The sequence below is a fragment of the Vigna unguiculata genome, chromosome 6, assembly GCF_037176805.1.
Source record: "Vigna unguiculata cultivar grain cowpea cultivar isolate G323 ecotype 2 chromosome 6, ASM3717680v1, whole genome shotgun sequence".
In the NCBI taxonomy this organism is placed as follows: domain Eukaryota; kingdom Viridiplantae; phylum Streptophyta; class Magnoliopsida; order Fabales; family Fabaceae; genus Vigna; species Vigna unguiculata.
In genome coordinates, this window is record NC_140797.1 from 3,966,420 (window position 1) to 3,984,638 (window position 18,219).

Here is an 18,219-nt window from a genome sequence, read left to right on the forward strand (position 1 = left end):
ACATATTGATATACATATATGTAGTCACTTATAAATTTTATGCAAACATCCAAAGCAAATCTCTCACTCTATTCCATATCACCTGGCTACAACCAGATCATTTATGTTCTACCTCTTTTAGTAACTACCCCAAGGTAATTTGCTGCCAAACCTATCGGCCACAACTGACAGAGCACGTGCGAGAAACCATTGCTACATATCATACACCGTAGCGCCAGGTGGAGTTCCCAAATACGAACATAAGTCGTATTGTCCCAAGACTACCAAACTCGTTAGCAATTTATTGAGGAGGGCAATCTATCTGGACCCATCCGTACTGGCCACAACCAGCACACTCACACCGACAACACTCGCTAACCCGAGCTCAACTCGAGGGATGTCATTCCGAGCTCAACTCGATGAATGCTACGTGCTTAACCCCTATCCCGAGCTCAACTCAAGGGATACGTTCCGAGCTCAACTCAAGGAACCCAGCAATCTTACCTTTGAAGCATCACCAAAAGCGTTGTAGATCACGCCTAAAAAGTCCAACAACTAGGACTTACAATAGCCAAATCGCCTAGCGGGAGACACGTACCGCTAGGCGCTACCAGCTTCCAGACTGCCTGGCGGGGGACACGTACCGCCAGGCGCCAAGCGCCTCAAAACCATCAATAATTGAAGACACCGCTTGGTGGGACAGTTCACACCACCAGGCACATCCACGCTCAAAACTCACTGAATCTACCGCAACCGTCTGGCGTAACTTCATTCACCGCCAGGCGGACTCGCACCAGACATCACTAACGCTGCGGCTCTCGCCTAGCAGTCTAGCAGCCACCGCCAGGCGCCATATCAGTACTGACGCTATACTGGTTTCTTTGCAAATCTGCACAGATTAAACTACTCACCTAAGCATCACAGCTTATGCTATTTTCTCCAGTTTATGGTATTGCCTTTCCAGTGGCTAACTTACTATCCAATTCCCTACTTCATTTATATTAAACCACATAAGGGTACAACTTGGTTTTCTCAAATTCAACCTTATTCAACACTACCACACCACAATGCACTCTCAGTGCTTCTTCCTTAACTTAATTCTAGTCATTATAATCATTCTCAACTCATTCCCTTTTCTAGTGTTAACTTTGAGTTAACTCTGAATCACAACAGTAGGTCAATTCTCTAAACCCCTTGCACCTAACTTATCCAAATCCAGAATTCCTACTATGCCATAACTGATATAAGCAAAACCTATAATAGCTAATATCGTTATACCCTAAGGTAATCCCAACCCCTTTAATTTGTGCCCAAGAACTCCCTCATCAAATTTCCCCAGATATCACAGAATCTAATAAACTAATCCCAACTAAAATTCTAACAAGACCCAACCCAGCGTCATCACAACCACGCAGCAGCACTGCCACTGCGCTGGCGCGTGGCGGCAAGCCCCATGCTGCCAAGCGATACGTATATTTCTGGTAATTTTCCAGAATGTCCGCACCTGCAAACTCCACCCTTTTCCAGTTTTTCATTCCAGATTAATCTCCCTTACCTCTCGCGTAAACTCACTTATAATCATAATGCTCCTCAGTCTACATACGCATCAATTAATAATATTACAAAGCATTTCATTTGCTATCAATACTCGCGACATCAAACCCCAATTGTTCAACCCTAAAACACTTTATCACTGCTCCATTTGATTTCGACATTGATTACGAGGTTATACCAACAATTTAACATCAATACTATCCTTGAATAACTCCAGTTACCCTTCCCTCCGATCAGAAGTAACCCAAATTACATAAATACCAAAAATCAGTCAATTTGCCCCGCGTCACCTGGCAGTTCAACACGTACCACCAAGCGCTTCATCCAACAGACACAGAATTGGAATAAGATGCCATGCGCTTGGAGGCCGGGAGTGTGCCGCCAAGCAGTTCCTCTTTCAGGAACCTAGAACATGTACAAATGCATGTGCCGCCTGGCGGCTATGAACAGCCCGCCAGGCGGTTTCTGGAAAATTTCCAGAAACACGAAAATTAGCCAGAAACGAACAAAAATCAACACTCCAACATAATTCATGCAATTCAAATACAAGCATACCAATTTTAACGTGTAAAACTCCCCTAACCTAGAATTCCTTCAGTTAAAATGAAATGCTTGAGTTCTTTCCTTGAGTTCCAACAATTCCTCAAGCTCTCCCACTGTCCAGCCATTCAATGTTCTTTTATGGTCTATTTTTCAGCCCCTTCCAGGCTTCCTAGCTGCCCATTCATCTAGGTTTTTCATCAACTCTTCACATTCAGCCCAAACTAAGATTTAGAAAAAATAAAGTTTAATTTGAGTTCTCCAAGGTTTGAACCCATCACCATGCAATGCCAACTCAATGCCAAACCATTCAATCACATCATATTTCATGCTAACTAATATAATTCAAATATCGTATTATTCCACAACATGATTAACATATATTTAAAACAATAACAAATAATAACACAAAATAGGCATACATAGGACTCAGACCCAAGTCCTCTCACACAACTTAGTACTCTCAACCACTTGAGCTAGTACTATTCAACGTCATACTAATAAAAAATGAATGTTATAAACGATCGTCCCACCCACATTTATTAATTAATTAATTATTTAATTAATTAAATTTTGCGGGTCTTACATTTCCCCCACCTTTAAAATTTTTCGTCCTCGAAAAAGAGAACTTACAAGTGAACAAGTGAGGATAAGATTTCCTCATAAGATCCTCCATCTCCCACGTCATCTCCTGGGTTGTTTCATCCCATAGAACTTTCACTGTTCGGATCTCCTTCCCTCTGAGTTGCTTGACTTGAGAATCCAGAATTCTCACTAGTCCAACTCCAATCGTCAGGTCCTTGCGCACCTGGACATCATCCTCCTCCAGTACATGTGTGGGATCTGCTATGTACTTCCTCAGTTGCGATACATGGAAGACATTATGTAGGTTTGCCAAGTGTGGGGGCAAAGCCATCTCGTATGTTGCAGGTCCAATTCTCCTCGTAATCTGTGGGTCTTACAATAGCGGTGGATCCAGCAAAGGTAGATGTAGTGGTTAAGTGGGAAAGTCCCAAGTCGGTAACCGAGATCAGGAGCTTTGTAGGGCTAGCTGGCTATTATAGGAAATTCATAAAAGGATTCTCTAACATAGTGGCACCTTTGACACAGCTTACCCGGAAGGAACAACCTTTCACTTGGACAGACAAGTGTGAGGAGAGTTTTGAAGAGCTTAAGCGGAGGTTGACGAGTGCTCCAATCCTGGTGATTCCTGATGTTGGAAATCCCTTTGAGGTTTATTGTGATGCCTCTCACCTTGGACTCAACTGTGTTTTGATGCAAGAAAAGAAAGCGGTGGCCTATGCTTCAAGGCAACTCAAGGTGCATGAGAGAAACTACCCCATTCATGACTTAGAGTTTGCAATTATTGTGTTTGCCTTGAAGATTTGGAGGCACTATCTCTATGGTGCCCAATTTCGCGTGTTCAGCAACCACAAAAGCCTTAAGTACCTATTTGATTAGAAGGAGCTGAACATGAGGCAGAGGAGGTGGATGGAATTCCTGAAGGACTATGAATTTGAACTCTTATATCATCCGGGGAAGGCAAATATGGTGGTTGATGCCTTAAGCAGGAAGACGGTACATATTGCACACCTCATGATTAAAGAGGTGGAACTGCTAGAACAATTCAGAGATATGAAGCTACAGGTGGAGCTGAGATCCGAGTTCATTAGGTGTAGTACTCTAACTATATCTAGTGACTTCTTGGACTCAATCAAAGAAAGGCAGCTGTTGGACACCAGTTTGAACAGAGTCAGAGAACAGCTCGGGTCAGATGAGGCAAAGGATTTTGCCTTGGGTAGTGATGGTATACTAAGGTTCCAGGCAAGGTGTGTGTACCTGACGATATGGAGGCGAAGAAGTTAATCCTTGAGGAAGGACACAAGAGTCGTCTTAGTTTGCATCCTGGCATGACTAAGATGTACCAAGATCTCAAGGAGAACTTCTAGTGGCAGGGTATGAAAAAATATGTAGCTCAGTTTGTATCAGCCTGTCTGACCTGTCAGAAGGCAAAGGTGGAGCATTAGAGACCCGGTGGGATCCTACAGCCCTTGGAGATATCAGTGTGGAAATGGGATAGCATTTCGATGGACTTTGTGACCCATTTGCCATGAACTTTTAGAGGGCACGACACCATCTGGGGTATAGTGGATCAATTAACTAAGAGTGCTCACTTCTTGGCGATGAACCTGAGGATGTCTATGGACAAGTTGGCTCAACTGTACATTAAGGAGATTGTGAGGTTGCACGGAGTGCCTTCGAGTATTGTATCAGACAGGGATCCACGATCCACCTCCCGGTTTTGGCAGATGCTATAGAGTGCTTTGGGTAGTAAATTGACCATGAGTTTAGCATACCATCCCCAAACCGATGGTCAGTCAGAGAGGATGATTCAGTCACTAGAGGATTTGTTGAGGACATGTGTACTGGATCATTTGGTTGCTTAGGATGAAGTCCTACCTTTGATAGAGTTCCCCTACAACAATAAATTTCATGCGAGCATTGGCATGGCACCATATGAGGCTCTATGTGGCAGGAAGTGTAGGAGCCCCTCTCTATTGGTATTAGGATGGGGAAGCACTGCTTGTTGGACCAGAGTTGCTAGAACAGACCACTGAGAAAGTGAGAATGGTGAGAGACAGAATGTAGGCGTCTTAGAGTAGACAGAAGGCTTACGCTGACCGTAGCAAGAGCCCTTTGGAATTCGCGGTTGGAGATCACATATTCTTGAGGGTGACCCGAACCACTGGAGTGGGAAGGGCTCTCCGCTCAAGGAAGCTTTCTCATAAGTTCCTTGGCCCTTATCAGATCTCGAGGAGGATTGGGCCCGTGGCTTATAAGATAGCTTTCCCTCTTCAGTTGGCAAATCTCCATCCGATATTTCATGTATCACAGTTGAGGAAGTATGTCTTTGACCCATTTCATGTGTTAGAAGCAGAGGATGTGCAGATCAGAGAAGACCTCACCATGGAGGTACCACTAGTTGCTTTAGAGGATAGCAAAGTTGAGGAACGCCGAGGAAAATCTGTTAGTCTAGTCAAGGTCATCTGAGATCGAAGGACAGGTGACTCTACTTGGGAGTTGGAGGAGGATATGAGGAAGTCTCATCCGCATCTGTTTATCTAGTAAGTTTTCATTTTCGAGGTCGAAAATTTTCTTGTTGGGGAGAATGTAAGGCCCACTTAGCATTTATGCCCTTATTTTAAAAGGCTGCCCCAAACGAGTTGGGCCTAGGGTTGGCCCATAAGGAACCAAAGCCCCTAAACCAGCTAAAACACTTTCACTCTTTTCATTTTCAGAAAAACAGCCACTTTGCTCTTCTATTCCAAAACTGTGCTCCGCTAGGGTTTGCTCCTCTATGTCGTTCAAGTCAGTTCAACTTCGTTTTTCCTACATGTAAGTTAGTTCTCTAACCATAAACCCTTTATAAGTTGTTTTTGTGTTTTATGTTGGGGCTCACTATAGTAAACCCAATCTTCCTTCTGTGCCACTATCTCCAACTCTTCAATTTGCTCTTGGAGCTGCTGTGGTGGTGGGCTTAGGTGTCGTAGCAGTTTGCTAGCTCATTCCAAGTAAGGGAAGCTAGAACCTTTTCATTTAACGCTTTTGTTGTTTGCTTTGCCTTTGTTTCATGATTCTTGAGCTTGTATGCTACTGTGGATGCATGGGATGGTTGGTATTATTGTTTGGGTATGAAAATATAGTTGTTGCAGGGAGAAATAGTGGCGAGGTTTGACACTCCCACCAAAGCGAGCCTATCTCGCCTAGGTGAGACTTGCAGAAGTAGGCTAGGTTCACACTCGAGCTCTCGCTCAAGCGGAGAGCTCTCGTTTGAGCGAGGTGACATCTCGCTCAAGCGAGAGGGGCTCGCCTAAGCGAGAACGTGTGGGAGCATTGCATGTCGCTGCACTCTTAGTCTAGGCGAGGAACCGTACCTTTGGTCAAGGGGTGGTCTCGCTCAGGCGAGGGAGGGCTCGCCTAAGCGAGCGTGCAAAAATCTCCCAGAGCCTTTGTCACGATCTCGCCTAAGCAAGAGTCTGTAGCTTGAGTGAGGGAACTCCTGTATGACCCGTGAAATTTAATTAAGTAAATAAATAAATAATTAATAAATGCGGTTAGTGGAAGCCTTTATGGTATTTAATGTTAAGGTTTATGATGTGGAAAAGTATTAGCTCAAATGGGAAACTGGGAAAAAAATTGAGGTTCGCAAGCACAATGGAAGAGCTGTTGGATTCCTAAAACTGCAGGAACCGCTTGGCGGCACCCAGTTGGCCGCCAGGCGCCATACTAGTGATGTGTGGTGCTCTGATTCACGAAAAATGTTGTTTATCGTATTTTTCGCGAAACAGGAACCGCCCGGCGGTAGTATAGTCCCGCCAGGCGCCACCTTCTTGATTTTGGGTGCTAGGCGCCACCTTTTTTCTGGTTCGTGCAGTTATCATAAAACTGCATTTCCCAGTTCGTTAACCGTCCGATTTAGGTGAAATTTTGACAGGTGGTCCATAACATGTGGTTCTTCACTTTGAACGGTGGAGATTGGATTTGAGGATCACTAGCTAGAGATATATGTTACTCAATATTGCTGATTTTGGAGTCATTAAAATTCATGAATAACCTCTTGATAATTCCTTGTAACTTCTAATGAAGCATGATTGGGTTATGTGGTAAGTCTCTATCAATTTGAATGTTCCTTTGGGTTAGTCACATGTGGATAATTGGTTATTGATGAAGGCAGGTGTGTCAATATTAATTGCATTGGTGCATAGGATCATGTGCTTAAATCGTTAGAGTGATGTTGCTTATACTTGTTTGAGCATGCGTTATTCATAAGTTAGAATTGAATGCTAGCATGGGTTTAAAGGTGAAGAATATATATGAAATGTGAATGGATTGATTTTACTTTGTTTTGGGTGCTTAAAAACTAGTATTACGCAAGTACTGGTGTAGCGCCTGGCGGTGGTATTTGATCGCCAAGCGATGGCTACAAAACCAGTAGATAATTGAAGTGTGTTGCGCCTGGCGATAAGGGTTGTCCCGCCAGGCGATGCTTGTGGAAACAGTAGCATCATAGGCACTTGACGCCTAACAGCACGTGTCCCCCGTCAGGCGGTCTGGAAGCCTTTTGTGTCTAGCGACTCATGTGGAGTGCCAGGCGATTTTTGATGAAGCAGACATCGTGTTTTGCTTGCTTTGGATGTGTGTGGTCTACGAGGCTTTGGGCGATATCTCAAGGGTTAAATGCTAGAGTATTCCTGGAGTTGTGGCTCAGGATGGAGGGTAATACGAGCATTCTTTGAGTTGTGGCTCGGAATAGCGAGTATTCCCGCATGTGTTCTACGAGTGGTGGCTTGTAGGTTGGCAGCAACGATATCTTGAGACTATCAATCAAAGATGTAAAACATGGATTACATGTTGGCGTCCATGTGAGACGAGACCAAAGGATGGAGTTCTTTGGATTGTGTGTGTTTTGTTATATAAATTGATGCATATGTTTTATTCTGTTAGCTCAACCTATCTGCTTGTGTTTGGCGATGATCGTGTATGCGGTACACGGGAGCAGTCGATGTTGCAGGTGGATCTGGTGAGGCATAGAGCTGGAGCGGGGCTAGTTGGGAGAGGACTTTCTCAGAGTTTTATATTTTATGAGTTTTTAAAGAATTTGTAATATTTCATATTACTACCTGTAGACATTGTAATTGAGTTTTAAATTTTATGGATTTGAGTTAACTTCGAATGTAATAAAAGTTTTATATTTCCCATGTTTTGGAAAATGGAGCTTAATAAATGAGCATTTAATATTATTATCTTATTTTATTAAGTAAATTCGTAATATCCGGACAGGATGTTACAACTCCTCTCACCTGAGTGAGGGCTTCTGGCTTGAGCGAGATTTGCTGCAGGCCTCGCTATTTTCTTCATTTAGTTGTTATGGATTGTTTGATTGATTGATTGATTTATCTATTTAAAGCATGAAGTTGTGAAAGGCATGGAATATCTTTAGTTATGAGTTGGATTGTTGTGTTGATGTGATCATGGTATGTAAAATGAATGAGATGGTTGGTAACTAAAGTGACATGGTATTGGTATGAGACACAATCCTATATTCATGGTTTGAGAATGATGGGTTGGTATGGATTAACTTGGAACATGAAAGAAGTTGGTTATAAAGGGTTGGCATGAGATTTATATGCATGATAAGTGTTAATTGGTTGGTGGAAAATGTTTGGTATGTGTTGAGGACGTAATTCCCTGGGTCTCTAGGTGAGACTTTATGGGTGTGCCTCAGTTGGTCAGGACGTAATTCCATAACCCCTCTTAGTGGGAGTTCATGGTGGTGCCCCATCTATATAATTTAGTAAGGATTCAAGGTAAGGTTGCATCCTGATGCTCTAAGGAGTTAGTTAGTCTCACATAGAGTGGACTGACTCTTGTGGTGAGAGTAGCAGGAGGCCTGAAATTCATTAAGTGCTAACCTTGTGTGGGGGGGATTGAGACATTGTAACACTTAGCTCGGGGGTGAGCAACTCGGGGGTGAGCAAGAAAATCCACCACAAGTGCAAGCATTCGTTGAATTTGACTAAATTATATGTATCCGGATGAGTCGTGTCGAGTCTTAATGTATTGATTTGAAGGTCATAACATGCTAGGGTGATGTATGTATAATTGATTTTGAAAGAGTATATGATTGCATGATAACACTATTTTTCGGCTCTAGCTTACCCTTTTGCTTGTTTGATTGCTTTATATGTGGTTCTTCTACTTTTACGATGATCATCAATTTATTTATGTGAGCAGATGCGATAGGTACTCGAGGTCAACCAAAAAGGGATGATTCCGCTGAATAATCTACCTAGGCTGGACTTCATGTTTTATTTAGGCTTTTCCTTAGGGTTATGGCCCATGTACTGTTTTGCTCTTTAGTACTCTATTAACTACTGTTAGGTCCTTGGATTTCGTTTGTATCTGACATCGTGGTGTGCCTTGGTTTCTCCTAGCATTTCTAGATATTGTAAGGAGTAGCGTTATAACTCTAAGACTTGTCCCTAAATTTCTATCTGTTTGGCATTTCATTTAAATTAAAGTTATTATTTAAATGGGGTGTTACAAAAATAATATATATATATATATATATATATATATATATATATAAATAATAAAAATAATAATTATAATAATAATAATAATAGTGAATAACAATTATAATAATAGTAATAATAATAATAGCAATAAAAATAAAAATAAAATAATAGTAAAATAAAATAAAATAAAAACAATAATAATAATAGGAATAATAATAAGGTTAAAATACTTCCTTGGTCCATGTTTTTGTTGAAAAATCTCAAATAGGTCCTAAGGTTTTTTTTTTAATCTCAATTAGGACCATATATTTGAAAATGTGTAACAATTAGGCTCATTCCGTTAGTATGGTGTTAACGGTGTTAAGGATGTGCCACGTGTCAACTTCACATTTTTTTGAATTTTTTTAAATTTTTTTTAAAATTTTAAATTTTTTTTTTAATTAAATTTTTTTTTTGAAAATTATTCATGCCACGTGTCACGTCAATATTGTGCCACGTGTCAAGTCAGTAAGGTGACATATGTCAAATCATTGTCTCAATCTCAATTTGGTCCATATATTTGTTATTTTTATTACATTTCAGTCCATTTTTTTTAATTTTTTTAAATATATTTATTTTAACTTTTTACAAAATTATTTTAAAAATTTATATTGAAATTTATAAAAATTGTTATTTTTAAACCAACTCTAACATTTGTATATAAATTATTTAAAACAATTTTGTAACAAGTTAAAATAAATATTTTAAAATTTTAAAACAAAATATAAAATAAACTTAATATTATTAAAATGTTTAATAAAAATATCATTATAAAATTTATATAAAAGTTAAATTTGATCTCAATTTGAAGAGGATGAAATTGAAAATTAAAAAAAATGGACTGAAATATAATTAAAATAATAAATATATGAACTAAATTGAGATTCAAACAATGACTTGATACGTGTCACCTTACTGACTTGACACGTGGCACAATATTGATGTGACACATGACATGAATAATTTTCAAAAAAAAATTAAAAAAATTAAAAAAAAATTAAAAAAATTAAAACAAAATTAAAAAATAAAAATAAAAAAAAAATTAAACAATTAAAAAAAATGAGAAGTTGACATGTGGCATATCCTTAACACCGTTGACCTAATTGAGACTAAAAAAAATCTTAGGACCTATTTGAGATTTTTCAACAAGAACATGGATCAATGGAGTATTTTAACCTAATAATAATAATAATAATAATAATAATAATAATAAAATATTAATAATAATAATAGTAAAATGAAATAATAAGAATAATAATAATTATAATAATATTAATAATAATAATAATAATAATAATAATAATAATAATAACAACTAATAATAATATATAAATAATAATAATAATAATAATATAAATAATAATAATAATAATAAAATAATAATTATAATAATAACAATAACAATAATAGTAAAAATAATAATAATAATAATAATAATAATAATAAAATAATAATAATTATAATAATAACAATAATAATAGTAAAAATAATAATAAAAATAATAATAATAAAATGTTAATAATAATAGTAAATAAAATATTAATAATAATAATAATAACTAGTAATAATATATATATATATATAATAAAAATAATAATTATAATGATAATAATAGTAATAATAATAATAAAATAAAATAAAATAATAATTATAATAATAATTGTGCCGCATTTAGGAGAAAAACTCTGAACATCACAACAAGTCAAAAAAGAAGAATCATAATAATCATAGTAGTGATGAAATCACATAGAATACTCAATAGAATAGAAACCACAAGCATCCATACATACTTTCTCTAAGACCACATTCTCTAAACAATATAAGAATTTGATTCAAGAGAAAGCTTTCATGCATCAATATATAACACAATTGTATATAATATCATTAAAACAAGAAAATGGCAGCTCCCCTAAGTTCTGTTTTTAGGGTTCTAAAACTCCCTTTTGGTAGCCACACGAAAATGCCTTCCCAAGAGTACCACTCTCCTCCTTTTCATCCATTATTAGTCTTATTAATTCTCCCTTAATTACCCAAAACTGAAAATAACAATTAACTCATTAACATGTGAGTTTAGTGCAGTGTAACGACTACCAGGGTTTCTAGATTTTCCCTAACATTGCAGAACCAAAAAAAATTAATAAAATAAGTCAAGGCTAAATTTTGCTAGCCAAGGTTCGAACCTACCCTTACTCAATTACCAAACAGTTTCACAACCACTCAACTAATTCATATTTCATGATGATTTATGCACACATGTGCTTATACATTAAGTCACGTGATCTTATCCCCACACAAAACAAATTAAATAATTTATTAACACTATAATGTCATATACAAGACTTGAACCCAACACCTTTCATATAATCAAGTACCCTCAACCACTTGAGCTAGTATTTTTCCTTGTCTTCTCTCTCCATATTATTTAACTTAGAGATTCCCGCCCTCGCATTTATTAAATAAATATTTATTTATTTATTTATCTCGGGTCTTACACACTAACTCAAAGTCATGTATCACAAACCAACTTCACGAAATCCACATTCCATAACATCAATCACGCAATGAAAACTCAATCTTACAAGCAATGTCACAGAGTGAAAATTACAAGCAATATGATATAATGAAAGTTAGTTAAGATTGCATTTTGGTAGCGCTAACCTTTTCTTACTATTTTTTTCTTATAACTTTTTCCAAAAATCTCCAAATGATTTGATTCTTTTGTTCTTAGATTCTAGATTCAATTATCTTTAATTTGGTTACTAGACATACATTTTGAAGTTCTTCAAAAGTTGCAGTTTAATTTGGAAAATTCCAAATAGATTTGTAAATCAATGCCAACGTCAAAAACACACCGACATATGTTATTGTTTTACTCATAATGTTTTCTACAGATGTCCAATTGAGTTGATTATTTTCTGGTTGAAAAGTAGACTTCAATATCTTTAATTTGACTACTGACTTCAATATCTTTAATTTGACTACTAATACATTATTTTTGGAGCTCTAGGCTATTTGCAATTCATCTTCGAAAAATAGAATGTTTCTAGCGTCCACAACAACTTACTACTCTGGTGTCTGCTCACTGTTTTATTTATTACTTTTTCCACCGATGTCCAAATGAGCTTATTATTTTTCTGTTGGAAACTAGACTTCAATAAATTTAATTTAAATACTTATACGCATTGTTTGAAGGTCTGAGTAAGGAGAAGTTTATGTTTCAAGATGACATAAAAATTTACAAAGCTAGAGATGAAAAAAAAAATGGTTCAATTAAAGCTTGAGGAAGCAATGCATTCACATAACCCTCAACCTTTATCCCAAGGCTCTCAACCAACTACGGTATACTTCACTTGCATTATACTTCATAAAATATTTCTTTTTTTTAACCATTTCCATGTTCTACCACTTTGTTGGCAAAGATTCTAATTATTTTCCTCGTTGGTCTTACAATTAGGACTGAATTGAACAAACTCAATGAAAATAGGGATCAAATTAATGTTTAAGCCAAATGCATTTGATGAATTAAAGACCAATTTCATCACTACACATGTGCTTCAAGCTCCTAATTGGGAGTTACCTTTTGAAATCATGTGTGATGCTTTAACTTAGCTTTGGAAGTTGTTTTGACTCAGAATAGATAATTTTCCAATAGTGATTGCATATGCATCCGGGACATTAGATTCAGCTCAAGTCAATTACACCACTAAAGAGAAAGAGTTATTATCCGTTGTTTTTGCCCTAGACAAGTTTTAGTCATATCGTTTTTGGCTGTAAAACAACCATATTCACTAAGTATGTTGCTCTTAAGATTTTGTTAAAGAAAGCTTAGTTAAAACCAAAGTTAATGAGGTGGTTGTTGTTAATACAAGACTTTAATGTGGAAATCAAGGACAAAAGAGGGTTGTTCAACCAAGTTGCTGTCCACTTGAGCAAAATTGAGAGTAAGTCTTACCAATCCCAATTACTTAGAAGTTTCCATATAAGTTTATAAATTTTGCACATATTACACAACATAAACCATGGTTTGCAAACTTGGTAAATTTTCTAGCTTTTAATTGTTTACCTTTGAATGCATCTAGACACAAATTTAATAAACTAAAATCAAATGTTATGTTTTATATTTGGGACGATCCATATTTGTGGAAGTCTTGTAGTTATCAAATAATGAGAAGATTTTGGATATTTGTCATGACTCTACTGTTGGAGGACATTTTGACCCTAAAATAACATCTAGGAGGGTGCTTGATTGTGAATTTTATTAGCCAACATTGTTCAAGGATTCATGAATGAATATGTAAACAAATGTGAGAGATGTGAAAGGGCTGGTGAAAACATAACTAGGAGAAATGAAATGCCCAAACAAAATATAATAATATGTAAGATATTTGGTGTTTAAGGCATTGATTTCATTGGACCATTACTTATATCTTCTGGTCATTATTACATTTTATTAGTAGTAGGTTATGTTTCAAGGTGAGTTGAAACAAAAGCTACCAAATACAATGACGCTAAAACAATTTTAGAGTTTCTTAATACTAACATCTTCAACAGGTTTGGAGTATCGAAAGTTGTGATAAATGGCCAAGGCAGCCACTTCTACAATAAAACTATGGATGTTCCATAAATATGGTGTTTCACACAAGGTGTCTACTCCATACCACCCTAAAACCAATGGACAAACAAAGGTGTTCAACAAAGAAGTGAAGAAGTTGTTGTTTAAACTAGTCCAGTCTGAAAGGAAAGATTGGACCAATTTCTTAGGTGATGCTCTTTGGGCACAAAGGATTGCTTATAGAACACCATTAGGAATGTCACAATTCAGAATTGTTTTGGGTAATTCATGTCACTTGCATGTTGAAATTGAACATAAAACTTTATCGGTAGTGAAAAAATGCAATTTGGATTTAGACATAATTGGAAGGAATAGAAAGCTTCTGTTACAAGAATTAGAAGAAGTTAAACTAAAAGATTATGACAATTCCAGAATTTACTAGGAAAAAGTAAAGAGATTTCATGACATGAAGCTGACGAGAAAAGAAGTGTTAAGTATGTTTTTAGTTCCTGAACTTTGACCCAAAATTGGAATTCGTCCCTGTCTAAAACTTCCATACATTTTGGTCCCTAAACTTTAGAAATGAATGAATATAGTCCTTTTAACCCAATTACATTAACTTTTTTTGAGGTGTCGAACGCATTTCCCAGCAGATATGGAACCGGGAATGTGTTAAACGATGTAAACAACTTCAATACTAACATGAAACGCATTTGAAACGTAAAAAAAAAAAGTTAACGTAATTGGGTTACAAAGACTATATTCATTTATTTTTAAAGTTTAGGGGCCAAAATGTATCAAATTTTTGAATAGGGACGAATTCCAATTTTAGGTCAAAGTTCAAAGACTAAAAATATACTTAACCTTTAAAAGAATTTACCATAAGTCAGAAGGTGTTGTTGTATAATTCAAAAATGAAGCTCAAAGTAGGGAAATTTAGATCTAGTGGTCAATGTTTTTCGAGATGGAGTTGTACAGATAAGAAAAGTGAACAATGACACTACTTTCAAGCTCAATGACCATCGATTGAAGATTTATCAAGAAGGACAATATACTATAATAGATATAATAAGGTTAATCTCATTGAACCAATGGTTTCAGACCTTGAATAATAATGCTTATGGTACTATTATGAATGAATTTGCTATTCCTTTTTGCTCCATTGCCACATTGATGGCAATGTGCAGTTTAAGTAGGATGTTTGAACTTTTGAATTTCTGATTTTTAGTTTTCTTTAATTTTCTTATCTAACAACATTAACATTTTTTCTCATTTTAGTTTGTTCTAATTTTTTCTGTATTGTAGGTATTGACTTAGTTTTCTAACTTAACATGGAAAAAATATTAAATTTTATCATATAAACCAATTAAACAAGAAAATGAGATATAAGTTTATTTTCAAAGATTTAATCCGACATGTGAAAGTGCAAAATCATTTTCTTCATTAATTAAGCAGTGAGAAAAAATAGACCATTTTGAAAAAATACTACAAGAAAATCTTTAAATAATGACCAATTTTAGTGACAAAAAATAATTAGTCACTATAATAACTAATTTAGATACTAATTTATAAACTAAAAATTATTGGTAATTAAAATAGTTTCTAAACTAGTTTTTAAATAGTCACTTTAGTAAATTGATCTCTAAATTAGTTACTAACATTAACTACCTAATTTTTCGCTACTAAAGGAATTGGTCTCTAATAATAACTCATTTAAAGACAAATTTTTTTGATAGCCAAAATCTTCATAATTAAAAGTAGTGACCAATTTAAAGACTAATTTATTATAATGATCAATTTAAAAACTATTTTAATTATTAATAATTTTTAGTTTATAAATTAGTATCGATATTATTTACTATAATAACTAATTACTTTTTCTTGTCACTAAAATTTCTTGTTAAATAATTTGTATAATTATTTTAAAGAGTGAAAGGCAATTATGTCAAATTATGATAACAAAAGTATGGTTAGATCTCTTTTTAATATTGTTTAAATTTTTTAGAAAATCATTTAGCATTCGAAGAGCATTTTCTTTTCTGAAGGAGTCTCGGATCCCGATGGCATTCACCTAACCCAGTCGTCCCCACAATAAAACAAACAAAAGTGTGACACCCGAATGATGACGTCACGGTGACGGAGAGGAATGTGCGACGCTGCTTCCGCGAAGCGATGATAGACATGACCATGGGTGCCTTTCAAATGACGCCGTCAACTTCAATTATTCACGACTTCCAGAAGCTCTAACATCAGGGTCAAACACTCAACCTTTCTCCCTTCTCTTCTATTTTTCTCCCTCAATTATTCTAACCTCTTTTATCATCCTTGTTCCTCCATAAACCTAATAAAATACTAAAATAATTTATTATAAATTATTAATTAATTCAAATAATTTTTCTATAAATACTTTTAGATATAATCAATTTCCCTGTTCTCAATTTTTATCCCTTTTTTTATTTATTTTCTTATTATCTAAATGTTCATTATAATTTCGAAGATTAAATTGATTGATGATATCGATTTTTAGAAATTATTTTTCTTATATTTAAGAACTAATTTCACCGATAAAATTTAGCTTTATTGTTAATTGTGAGACTCTTTACCATTCTTCTTTCAGAAATTTTGGTTGTTGACCGTTGATTGAAAATAAAAAGGATCAATTGTTTTTAAAATTTTATAAGCATGGTTCCATTATAGTTTTTTAGCATTTTTTTTTTGTTAGTTTTAGTTCTATAAAATTTATTTCTTTGAAATAATAATATCTAAAGGACTTAGTTTAATTATATTAATATTGAAAAATATATACAATCCGTTCATCATAAATCGTCCCATATAAAATGCTTATTTTTATAATAATTATTTTCAAAACCTGAATTATGGTGATTTGTAATTTTATAGTATAAACTTTTCTATGCTGTCATTATTACACAAAGTTTTGTATATTGACGCGCCATTGCCAAAAGTAATTAAATACCATTGTTTGAGATTACATATTTTTCAAATTCATAAAAGTTAAAATCAACAAAAACTTTGTAAGGATTAAAACTATAACTATTTCAAAATGGAGAAGAAAAATATTTTTATCAAACTTTATATTCTTCGCTCTTCTATGTAAATTAACAAATTCCAATTTTTTTTGGAAATAAAAAGTATCGATTTAGAATACATAATTGTACGTACTTGTAACACTCCATTTAATTTATAATCCAAATTAAAGAGGTATCACCCAAAAATATAATGGCGCGGTCCTGGATTATAAACCTCACTCCATACAGTTGTTCAAACGGAGACAAAAGAGAAACTAGGCACACCACGATGCCAAATACAGAAATAAGACGAGGACATAACAATAGTTGATAATACACCAAAAGCCAAAATAGTACATGGGCCATAGCCCTAAGGAAAAGCCCAAATAAAAGAAGTCCAATCCAGGTAGACTATGCAGCGGAATCATCCCTTCCCTGTTGACCACGAGTGTTCCTCGCATCTGCTCACATCAACAAGTTAATGACCATCGCAAAAAGAGAGAACCACACAACAGAACATACAACAAATAACAGAAGGGTAAGCTAGAGCCAAAAATGGTTTTATCATGCAATCAGATACACTTTCACAGTCAATTGTACATACATCATCCAAGCATGTTATGACCTTTCAAACAATACACTAAGACTCGACACGACTCATCTGAATACGTATAATTTAGTCGGATTCAACGGATGCTTGCACTTGTGGTGAATTTCTCTACTCACCCCCAAGCTATGTGTTACAAGTGTTACAATGTCTCAATCCCCCACACACAAGGTTAACCCTTAATGAGTTTCAGGCCTCCTGCTACTCTCACCACAAGAGTTAGTCCGCTCTATGTGAGACTAACTAACTCCTTAGAGCGTCAGAATGCAACCTTACCTTGAATCCTTACCAAATTATATAGATGAGGCACCACCATGAATTCTCACTAACAAGGGTCATGGAATTACATCCCAACCACTGAAGCACGACCATGAGGTCTTGCCTAGAGGCTCATGGAATTACGCACTGACCACATACCAATCATACTCAATCAATCAAGTAATATTTATTACACATATAAATCTCATGCCCACCTTCATAACCATTCCTCATTCATATTCCTTATTGAATCAATAACAACTCATCCTTCCCAAATTCATGAATATAGAATTTTACCTCATGCCAATACCATGCCAAAATTCATCATTTCTTACCTATGAATCATTCCATATCTCATATCAAATACTTACCAAACTCATCATGTTCAATCCATGAACCAATCCCATACATACACGTTATGTATTTCATGCCTTAAATAGATCAAATCACCCAAAAATATAGCGACCATACAAGGACAATAGAGGGAATAGAACCTGGTGCATTCTTGCCCAGCCCCTCGCTCAGGCAGAAGAGTCTTGTAAGACCTGAGAAATTTAAATAATTAAATTAATAATTATTTAATAA

General features: G+C 35.5%; 1 protein-coding gene across 1 annotated transcript; it reads left to right on the plus strand.

The window, feature by feature from the left end:
- Positions 1 to 3,564: 3,564 nt before the first annotated feature.
- Positions 3,565 to 4,391, plus strand: LOC146885403 (uncharacterized). The gene is made up of 2 exons (XM_085674910.1): positions 3,565 to 3,902; positions 4,196 to 4,391. Exons 1-2 carry the CDS (start codon positions 3,565 to 3,567, stop codon positions 4,389 to 4,391), a joined length of 534 nt encoding a protein of 177 aa, XP_085531036.1.
- Positions 4,392 to 18,219: the final 13,828 nt, after the last annotated feature.

Bases quoted from the DNA above. Each gene is read 5' to 3' on its own strand.
- LOC146885403 (XM_085674910.1), top strand. From the start codon at position 3,565: ATGGAATTCCTGAAGGACTATGAATTTGAACTCTTATATCATCCGGGG. The intron at 3,903-4,195 runs GTGTGTGTACCT...ATGAACTTTTAG, and splicing joins ATACTAAGGTTCCAGGCAAG to AGGGCACGACACCATCTGGG.